This window comes from Panthera uncia, assembly GCF_023721935.1.
Source record: "Panthera uncia isolate 11264 chromosome B3 unlocalized genomic scaffold, Puncia_PCG_1.0 HiC_scaffold_1, whole genome shotgun sequence".
Classification (NCBI taxonomy): Eukaryota; Metazoa; Chordata; class Mammalia; order Carnivora; family Felidae; genus Panthera; species Panthera uncia.
Genome location: NW_026057582.1, coordinates 75,094,164 through 75,105,715, shown reverse-complemented (window position 1 = coordinate 75,105,715; position 11,552 = coordinate 75,094,164). Strand labels below are relative to the sequence as shown.

Here is an 11,552-nt window from a genome sequence, read left to right as displayed (position 1 = left end):
TCTGCTATTTGCAGAACTTCATGTAAATTATCTCTCTTAATTTTCATAGCTCTCAGTTAAATTTTCTTCTAGCTCATATTCCAGAGTCTCTAACACATCTTTCCAAACCTGCGAGCATGCCTTTCACTACTGATTACAACAAACTCGGCTAACATTTGCTATTTTATGTGAGCTTTAACAGGCAAATGCATTGACTTTATTATGTTTGCAACATCTCTTTTGCTTATCAGTTCAGAAGCAGTAATAACGTGTTGAGATGGGAAAATTTCTAGATGGCTGGGAATCTTTTGAATTCATAGTTCTTTTAGAAGGAACAGGTTGCTAAGATGTATAAACTCCAACCTAGACTTCTGAATATAGTTTCTGGTAGTATTAGGTCATGTCCAATATGTACTAGAAAATTCTCACAATCTTCAGTAGATGATTTTACTAGGAATTCTGTCTGTTGAGAGAATAATGCTTCAGTTTTGTGATGGTATTATCTTTTAGAGCAGTAACGATTTGAAAGGACAGATGAGGTAAGACCTACTAGGGAGATTAGGGACATTTTTAGAGCTGGCGGCTTACTTTCTTCTCTTCAAGTGACTATGCAACCATTAATTTTTGTTTTAATTTTTGGATTTCAAAATGATCAGATTAAGAAAAGTTCATTGCTTCCTGTGCCAGCAAAATGAATAACTATTTCCATCCTTATTATTTATATGACTCACTTTAAAATAGAATTCTCCCACAGATAGAGATATCAGATGGATGGAATGTCAGCCATGTACCTGCACTTTGGCAGTGAATGTGCTTGGTAAATATATCTTTAAAAAAATCCTTTGTTAGCAAGGCACCATTACTCTAATGGTATTACCAAAATGTGAAAGTGTTCAAAGCTTTTAAGAAGCCACAAAACATAGAAGTCTCTACATATAAATCATTTGCAGTGACCTCAGATGTAAATACAGAAACATGTCACCTCCTTACCCCAGGGAAGATGTGATTGGATTACTTCCATTGAATTTAAATGTGGTTCAATCCCTCCTTGTCTGAGCATCCTTGTGTTTGTACCTTGAATCAATTACAGAATCAAACCTCACCAGCAGAGCATAAAGAGTTAATCTGTAAAAAGAAAAGAAATATTTCTTTTATTCCTGGCGAGTTAAGAGCAAGCTATTAGGCGATGCAGCCTCTTTAATTGAAGTCTAACGTAGCAATGACACAGAAATGAGTAGAAAGTGAATGATCTGAGAAACTAGATTAAGGATTATGAGAATATCTTGCTGAAGCCTATGGTAACACTGATCTGACACGAATACTCTAGTCCCAGTCACATGAGAACTTGTTAGGGTTGTATGATAAGCTGCCAAAGAGCATTTGAATTGTGTTTCTCTTCTATTTTTCCCATATTTTTTAGAATATTTGAGACACACACAGCTGTGATGAAGAGTGGGGAAGATCTTTATGAACTGATATGGAGGTCATATGACCTGATATTTCCAAGATACATTGTTAAATGAAAAGACCAAAATAATGTCTATAGTAAGCAAGCAAAAAGGAGAATAAGAGGGGAAGGAACCATATATCTGCACATTTGGGCAAAATGAAACACAGGAAGCACACCACTAAACAATGAGATTTCTGCCCTGACGGACATTAAATTAAAGGAAAATTGAGGAATTATTGAAGATTAAGTAAAAAAGAGATATGGCAATGAAATACAACTTGTGATCCTGAATTGGTCCTGGACCAGATACTTTGTTTTCTAAAAGAACATTATTCTCATAATTGGCCAAAAAGTCAAACAAGGTCGATATATTATTTATATTATATTAATGTTGATTTCCTTTTGAAAATTAGATTGTTTTAGGAAATAGACACTGAGGTGGCTAGAGGTAAAAGAGTATTATGTCTAGAACTTACTCTCAAAGTTCAGAAATAAAATTATATGTGTATATATAATACATATGTAACATATACATATTAATATGTCTGTACATGTATATAATCATGTATATCTATATTATGAAATATAATTTAATATATTTACCTATCTGTATACCTTGTATAAACATAGATCTATTCATGTAAATATATTATCTGTATATTTGTATATCTTTATATATACATATAAGACCAATATTCAATATTATTAATAATATAGCAAAAATTACTTTATTGTTTATAATAGGCAAACTTAAGATGATATTTGCAAGTTGAAAATAACTAGATATTAAGCCATATACCAATTGATGCTACCAAAATAACAAGGTAATGGTAAAATAAAAGACAAAAAGTGGAGGTTAATAGAAATGGAAATCATGTATGTTTATATGCATGCATATGCATTTGATTTTATTTATTTTAATTCATTTAAACTAGAATTTAAACAGACATATAAGTTACTAGCTAATGTATTGAGCAATGCATAGGTACAGCATGCAAACCAACAAGAAAAGCACAGAAAACCCATTTTAAGTGGACCAAGATCTTAAAAGAGTAATTCATACAAAAGTTGAATAACTAATAGGTATGATAACCTGAAAAAGGCAAATTAAAGCAATAAGACATTATTCTATATGCAAACAAAATTTAGGAAGGCAAATTATTATTTTGTAGTGGGGACATGAGCAATTGGATCCTCCTCTGTAGGTGGAGTTACAATCATTCTGGAAAGCAGTATGTAATATTTAGTGAAATTAAGTGGGTAAATGCTTTATGTCCATTTCTTTTCACTTCTGGGTGTTTATCTTAGAGAAGTTGTTTCACCTACATAGGACTGTTGGACAGTTATTAATCATGAAATCATCAGGGCACCTGGGTGGCTCAGTTGGTTGAGTGTCTGACTTCCGCCCAGGTCATGGTCTCACGGTTTGTGAGTTTGAGCCCCGCGTTGGGCTCTGTGCTGACAGCTTGGAGCCTGCTTTGGATTCTGTGTCTCCCTCTCTCTCTGTTACTCCCCCACTTGTGCTGTCTCTGTTTCTCTCTCTCTCTCTCTCTCTCTCTCTCCCTCTCTCCCTCTCTCCCTCTCTCCCTCTCTCCCTCTCCCTCTCCCTCTCCCTCTCTCTCTCTCTCCCTCTCCCTCTCTCCCTCTCTCCCTCTCTCTCTCTCTCCAAAATAAACATTTAAAAAAAGAAATAATTTATGGTAACAGGAAATCAGAAGCAGTTTAGCTGTCATTTGGTGAATAGGTAGTAAGGTGATTGGTATTGGTGCTACTGGATAATAGTAACACTTTGAAGTAAGAACTCCACTTATATAAAACAATATGAATTGTATTGAGAGGAAAAGAACATAGAATGGCATTTTGTAAAATAAATCATATACATTCATAGAATAGTCATTCCTATTTTATAAGGAAATTAACATATATAAAGGGAGATAGTAAATCCATTTAGGATGAGTGACTATTTGAAGAGAATTGCAGTCAAGAATTTAGAAGAAACATAAATAGACTCTAGTATACAATAAACTGAGACATTGTTTTTATCTTGATGCTATGTAAGGGTTAGAATAGAAAAGATATAGGAAAAATGGCCAATATATATCATCTGGTGCTCTAAATCTTTTCCTCACTGCATGATATAAAGAAACAAGCAACAAAACAAAAAGGCAATCTATGGAATGGGAGAAGATATTTGCAAATGACATATCTGATAAAGGATAATATCTAAAATATGTAAATAACATTCAACACTCAAAAAAACAAATAATATAATTTAAAAAATGGGCAGAAGACATGAATAGACATTTTTCCAAAGAAGACATACAGATAAAAAGATGCTCAACATCACTCATCGTCAGAGAAATACACATCAAAACTACAATGAGATACCACCTCACACCTGTCAGGATAGGTAAAATCAACAATACAAGAAACAATAGGTGCTGGTGAGGATGTGGAAAAATGGGAACCCACTTACACTGTTGATGGGAATGCAAACCGGTGCAGCCACTCTGGAAAACGTGAAAGTGAACAGGTGTGAGTTTAGAGCAGATGGTGGTAGGTGAGGGAGCTTATATTCAACTTTTATTTACTTCTTTATTTTCTTCCAAGTTTTTATTTAAATTCCAGTTAGGATATAGTGTAATACTAGTTTCAGGTATAATATTTAGTGATTCATCACTTACATACAACACCCAGTGCTCATCACAACATGTGTACTCTTTAACACCCATCACTCATTTAACCCATCCCTCCCTTCCACCCACCTCCCCATCCAGCAACCCTCAGTGTGTTCTCTATAGTTAAGCCTCTGTTTTATGGTTTGTCTCCCTCTTTCTCCCCCATATTCATCTGTTACTTCTAAAAATAAGTAACAAAATCCTTAATATATTTTTAACTGTTTCAGACAATAGAAAAAGAGAGAAAGTTATACAATGAACAATTATAAAACAAATGAAAAGAAAATTAGTAAATTAAATCTGGAGACATGAAAAGCAAAAGAAAAGTCATATTATTACAACTTGGAGTTTCAACTACATAGTCAAGGAAATGTTAACAATATTAAGTCAATCCACTAGTATAACAGATGAATTGAGAAAAGATGCAATCATCTTAAAGTGTGCATAAATTTTTAAATAAATTCTACAATCATTGATGATTTAATAAAATATTGGAAATTAATAGAAAAGGCATATCTTAATTTTGAAGAAGGATATATAGCCCATGATAATATTTTAGAAAGAGACACTATAATGCTGGAAAATAAATTCCTTCCCTTCAGCATTGTACTGGTGGTTCTAACCAAATGCAATACTGCAAAATGAAAAAAACCAGCAAACACTTTGTTTGGAAAGGATGATGAAAAAAATTACTACTTGATTTCTAGATAAACTAATTAGTGCACTCAAAGGAATCTAAACAAAATAAGAATGAATGGTATGAAAGTTCAATAAATTTGCTGTATATGCAATCAACAAACAAAAATATATTTTTCTACATCAGTAACAACCTACTAAAATATAGCACCAAAGAGATTCCATTGTAATATAACAAAATATGATGCCTGATGACAAATCAATTAAAATATTACCAAATTTTGAAAATAGTATATAAAATGTTACATAAAAATGTAACAACATAAAGAGATATGTTAGGTTGATGAATTAGAATAATCAAAATCATAAAGTTATCTATTCTTTCCAAATTAATAAATTCTATCCAATTTCAATTGCTATCCTAAAATTATTTGCATTTGACAACTTATCCAGAAATCATCTAGAAGAGTTGATTGACAGATGGAACTGGTATATGCTTAAAGCAGAGCATTTAAGACAAATGACAGTAGCAACTATATTTAACACTGTGTAGTGTTCTCTCTGAGAAACAAAATTACTGGTGGAAGGACTGACAGAGGCCAGAAACAGACATGGATGAATGGATACTTTACATGTATCTTGGATGACATTACAGTCAGTAGGGAAAAGTTATTCAGTAAATGATATTTGGATGATCATTTATATTCATATAAAAATAAATTTGATTCCTATAAGATACTAATAGAAAATGTAACTTCCAGTTGGATTAAATAACCAAATGTGAAAAAAATAAAAGTTTAAAATTATATGGATCCTGAGAAACTTAACAGAAACCCATGGGGGAGGGGAAGGAAAAATAAAAAAAAAGAGGTTAAAATTATAAAAGAAAGACAAGGGCACCAAGGTGGCTCAGTCAGTTAAGCATCTGACTATTTAAAAAAATTTTTTTTTAACATTTATTCATTTTTTTGAGAGACAGAGAGCACAAGCAGGGGAGGGGCAGAGAGAGGGGGAGACACAGAATCTGAAGCAGGCTCCAGGCTCTGAGCTGTCAGCACAGAGCCCGACATAGGGCTTGAACTCATGAAACACGAGATCATGACCTGAGGTGAAGTTGGACACTTAACCGAGTGAGCCACCCAGGCGCCCCTAAGCATCTGACTATTGATTTCAGCTCAGGTTATGATCTCACAGTCATGAGATCAAGTCCTTTGTCAGGCTCCCTGCTGGGAGAGGAGCCTGTTTAAGATTCCTTCTCCCTCTTCCTCTGCCTGCACCTCTCCCCCACCTCTCCCCCTCTCTTTCGAAAGAAAGAAAGAGAGAGGGAGAGGGAGAGAGAAAGAAAGAAAAGAAAGAAAGAAAGAAAGAAAGAAAGAAAGAAAGAAAGAAAGAAAGGAAGAAAGAAAGGAAGAAAGAAAGAAAGAAAAGAAAGAAAAGAAAGAAAAGAAAAGAAAAAAGAAAAGAAAAGAAAAGAAATATAGAAAAAAGAAAAAAAAACAATATTTTGGGCTATCAGCTGTCAAGATGTATTACATAAGACATAAAATGACAAACCAAAAATGGTTGACAAATGCAGCTATATTAAATTTTGTGTATGTATAAACATCAAAATGTCAATCCAATCTGTAAGAGTGAAGATATTTTCAGTTCAATCTATGTGTGGATATGCATATTATAAAATATGTATATTTATAACTACATGTATACAGTTATAAAAATCAGTTTAAAAAGAAGAGCCCAGAAGAGAAATCAACAAAAGTATGAACTGGAGCAACAAAACAAAATGTGCAATAAATATTTGAATTAATGTCCAAATTCATTATTAACTAAGGAAATGCAATAAATATAAAATATTTTTAAACTCATCCAACTGGGAGAGAAAAAAACCTTATAAAATCCTGTATGGACAAAATGATGGAGAAATTAGGACTCTTCATAGAATGTAAATATCTGCAATGTTGAAAAAGGTTTAGTAATTTCTGATAAAGTTAGAATGTTTTTAATTAAAACTCAGCACTTCCAGTTCTGAGTACATATCCTAGAGAAATTATCATAGGTGCACAAAGAAATACATAGATGTATGTTCAATTGACCCATTAGTTAAAAGAGTAAATAATGTGAGAGCTCTAAATGTCTCCCAAGAGGAGGAGGTTTAAATAAATTTTAGTCTATTTAAAATTAGATTCTGTAGACATTAAAGTGAATACACTAGATTTAATAAATGATGGTGGGAAAGCTGGATATCTGTATGTAAAAGATGAAGTTGAACCCTTACCATACACCATATACATAAGTTAACTCGAATTAAATACCTAAATGTAAGACCTGACACTATAAAACTCTTAGAAGAAAACATAGGTGAAAATCTTTAAAACATTGGATTTGGCAATTATTTGTTGGATGTGTCACCAAAAGTTAAGGCAGCAAGAGAAAAACAGACAAATAAGACCACATCAAACTTAAACACTTCCATGCAGCAAAGGAAATAATCAACAAGGTAAAAGGGCAACCTACAGAATGAGAGAAAATGTTTGCAAATCATTTATCTAATAGAGAGCTAATATCCATAATATATATAAAAAGAACTCCCCTGACTAAACAACAAAAAAACAAGTAACCCAATGAAAAAATGGGCAAAGAACTTGAATAAACTTTTGTCCAAAGAAAATACACAAAAAGCCATCAAACATATGAAAAAAAAAAAAGCGCAGAATCACTAATCATCAGAGAAATGTAAATCAAAACCAGAATATTACTTCACACCTGTTAGGATGACCACTATCAAAACAGGAACAAAAACAGAAAATGACAAGTACAGACGAGGATGTAAAGATGCGGAGAAATTGGACACCTTTTCACTGTTAAGGGGAATGTAAAATGGTATAGCCACTCTGGAAAAAAGTATGAAGGTTCCTCAAAAAATTAAAAATAGAATTACCATGTGATACAACAGTCTGACTTCTGGATATGTATCCGAAAGAACTGAAACAGAATCTGGCAGACATATTTGCACACACATGTTTATTACAGCTTTATTTACAATAGCCAAGAGGAGACAGGAAACTAAATATCCTTTTACGGATGAATGGATAAAGAAAATGTGGCATATACATACAACGGGATAGTATTTAGCCTTAAAAAGAAGGAAATTCTGTCATATGTTACAATATGGTTGAAGTTTGAGGAAATTATTCTATGTGAAACAAGCCAGTCACAAAAAGACAAATATTGCATGATCCAATTACATGAAGTATCTAACACAGCTAAACCCTTAAATGGAAGGTAAAATGGTGATTTCCAGGAGCTAGCTAGAGGCAGAAAGGGGAATTCTAGAACCATGAATATAGGCTTTTATTTTGCAAGATGAAAAAGTTCTAGAAATCTGTTGTACAGGGTACACAAAGTTAACACTTGTACGCTAAAAAATGGTTAAGATGTTACATGTTTTTTTCATAGTAAAAAATAATGAACCAGAGAAACACAAAAGAGATAACTCTTTAAGACACTAAACAGAGATAAAAATAGCTTTTACAATAATAGCATATATAGATTCCATGTATATCAGGGTAAAAACACACAAAAAATATATTTTATGCACAATGTATGAAAAATGAGAGAAATAATTTTAAAAGCATGAAAAGGAATGATGCCTCTGGAGTTGATGATAGTGATGATCTTTGCTACAGTAAAATAACTGGGTATAGATGGTTGCTTAGAGGTCTTGATTATCTCTACTAAGCCACATAAGGTGTCTACACCTTATGATTAAAATAGCTCAAAAGAAAAAGATACAAATATGCCCAATGATTCTTAGGGACCTGGTTACTATCCTCCTTAATGTGTTTTTTAAAATAGAAATTTAGTCTAAAATATGTCATGCACATATGGCTAGGAATACATCTTTAAAGCACCCTTTGGTCTACAGGTAGTATATTACACAAATATAATTAAGAGCATATGCTTAATACTTATTTGCTTAAGAGGCAATGAAGAAAATGGATAGGTTATAAAAGGGACCCTAAGTGGGCAAAAGCAGAGCATTTGAATTTGATATCATAGAGGTCATGGAATGTCTTTATTCTAATGACCATGGACCATAAATTAACCTTTATAATTGACTAAACTTTATACAACTTAATAAGGTTGAATATTTCCTGTTTTGTTGTGAAGTGAATGCCTGGGATATATAGAAACTTCTTCCTTTTTCCTTGTCTATGAGGATTAATGCAGTAGTAATGTTCTTACTTGGTTCTGGGAAAGTTTTGTGAGAACAAATATGAATACAAACAAGAATGAAGGAATAAGGTAAAATGAGTTGTGTTTCACCTATATATCAGATGGAATTTCTATGTTCTTAAGAAAGAAATATGTGCCTCTTCTCCTGTCATACATGACAGTTACTGTTTGAACATACCCACTCATAGAAACTAGCTTATTTGCCTTGTCAAAGAGAGTAATAATTCTTACGCATATTAAGATCCATAAAAATGAGTTTATTTGTGTGTACTTGTGAGTTGAAGAGTTCATGCAATTTTATGCATACTTACCCAACTAGAGAATTGAGCTGAAAGATCCCTATTTCTGAATTAAAAATAGATCAATTTATATTTGATTTCTCTTTATTTGATGAAATCTAGTTTTGAACATTTCTGGGTTTTCAACTATAGTTTAGTGGGACATTTTTTTTTCTATTTAATTCTTTATTACATTAAAAAATTATTAACCCCAACTGGGTTAAATTTCAGCGAAAATAATTCCCAAAAAACCTAAATACGTCATGGTTGTGTAATGATGGAACATGCGATAATTTCAATATACATGATGAATATTTTTAAAAGTCTACAGACGAATTAATACCACTTTATTCTGTGGGTGTGTTTGGTCTTCAGTCTACTAATGGCTGCTTTCATCTCCTGATTCCTTAGAGTGTAAATAATGGGGTTCAGTAAAGGTGTAATAATTGAATAAAACACAGAAAGAAATTTATCCACTGAAAAGCTACTGAATGGCCAAGCATAAATGAAGATAATTGGCCCAAAGAACAGAGTGACCACAGTAATGTGAGCGGACAGTGTGGACAGAGCCTTGGAGAGTCCACCAGAAGATCGACGTCGGACAGTTACCAGAATGACAGTGTAGGAAACGAGCAAGAGTATGAAGCAGATGAAAGACAACAGTCCACTGTCAGCAGTTACCAGCAACTCCAGAACATAGGTCTCAGTGCAGGCAAGTTTTAGAACTAGGGGAAGGTCACAAAAAATATCGTCCACTATATTGGGACCACAGAAGGGCAAGTTGATAGTAAAAACCATCTGGCTCATCGTATGCACAAAACCAACTGCCCAGGACAGCAGCACAGAGCCCATGAGGACCCGGCGGTTCATGATGGATGTGTAGTGAAGAGGTTTGCATATTGCAATGTACCGATCAACAGCCATGACTATGAGAAGAGTCATCTCACTGCCCCCTAAAAAGTGGAGGAAGAACATCTGAGCCATACAGCCCCACAAGGAAATAGTTTTGTTCTCCTTGAGAAAATCTGTGACCATCTTAGGGGTTGTGATTGTAGAAATACACATATCCAGAAAGGAGAGATTTCCAAGGAGGAAGTACATTGGTGTGGAGTACAGATGTGAGTCAAAGGTTACGGTGACCACGATGAGAAAGTTTCCTGCCACAATAGCTGCATAGGCCAACAAAAATATGAAAAAAAAGAAAATTTCAAGTTCCCAAGTGTTGGTGAGTCCTAACAAAACAAACTCCGTTACCACTGAGTTATTCATTATCTAGTCTATGTAGGAGTTTTCAAAGTCATTAAAATGTAGAAAATCTGGAAAAAGTGACCATTTAAGTTTTGATAGTTTTGAAGGTATGGCCATATAGAGAGTAGTGCTTGATTCACATAGAAAAAGAGAAGATGGGCATTTCTGGAAAATGCATTTTAATAGATTAATTCAAGGAACATTCACTTTACTGCATTTTTTAAAGCCAGATAGTCACAAAAGAGAAGCTTATTGTAAAATTTTATAAACATATTTTTCAGGCATAGATTGTGTCTCCACATGGATTTGTTGTTTCTATCATGAGTTTATGAACCATGAGTTCAATGGGTCAATGACTAGAGGAACCAAATGGCCATTAGTCAAATGAATTAGTTCAAGTGGATAGTAATATGGTCATATAACTTTGTGGTACCTATTATTTGAAATATTCATGTATGTGCATTGAGTTTAATTATATTGCCACGAAGCAAATAACTTTAGGAATTTAGCAAATTCTTCGTGAAGCTTTAAACTGGCTATAGCCTGTCATATGTTCTTACCGTCGCCCACAAAAACCATAAATAATAAAACAGGCTTCCTAGTTTCTGGGCAGAAACAAGTATTTCTCAATGTACTGGTTTGTTTCTCTGCTTCCTTCCTTTCCTTCCTCTCCTTCCTCTCCTTCCTCTATTCCTCCCCACCACCATGTTTGTTTCTTCCCTTCCTTCTTTTCTCTCTCATTCCCTCCTCCTCCTCCTCCTCCTCCTTTATGATCTTTTTAAATGCTCTTTAATACTTTCGTTTCTGGACAAACTGCTGACCTAGAGTGTTGAGACTTTTTGCCTATTTGCATGAATCTATTGTTGCTGGGTTCCTGGCTGGAGTTTGCCTTCTTGTCCCTTTGCATTTAATATATAGATGGACTCTGAACAACCAGCAATTTTTTAATAAGTACCATTATTCTTTGTACCCAGTGCTTTCCTCTGATATTTCACATTTGTCTGCAGACTGATTCTTGACTCTTACTCTCTCATATATCTTTGACAC

The 11,552-nt window shown here is 33.7% G+C and overlaps 1 protein-coding gene across 1 annotated transcript; it reads right to left on the bottom strand.

The window, feature by feature from the left end:
* Positions 1 to 9,593: 9,593 nt before the first annotated feature.
* LOC125910359 (olfactory receptor 4L1-like) lies at positions 9,594 to 10,533 on the bottom strand. Its single transcript, XM_049614116.1, has one exon. It carries the CDS (start codon positions 10,524 to 10,526, stop codon positions 9,594 to 9,596), a length of 933 nt encoding a protein of 310 aa, XP_049470073.1. The 5' UTR covers positions 10,527 to 10,533.
* Between the last annotated feature and the right edge of the window lie 1,019 nt (positions 10,534 to 11,552).

Excerpts from the sequence above, each read along its gene's own strand:
- LOC125910359 (XM_049614116.1), bottom strand. The coding sequence starts at position 10,526 with ATGAATAACTCAGTGGTAACGGAGTTTGTTTTGTTAGGACTCACCAAC.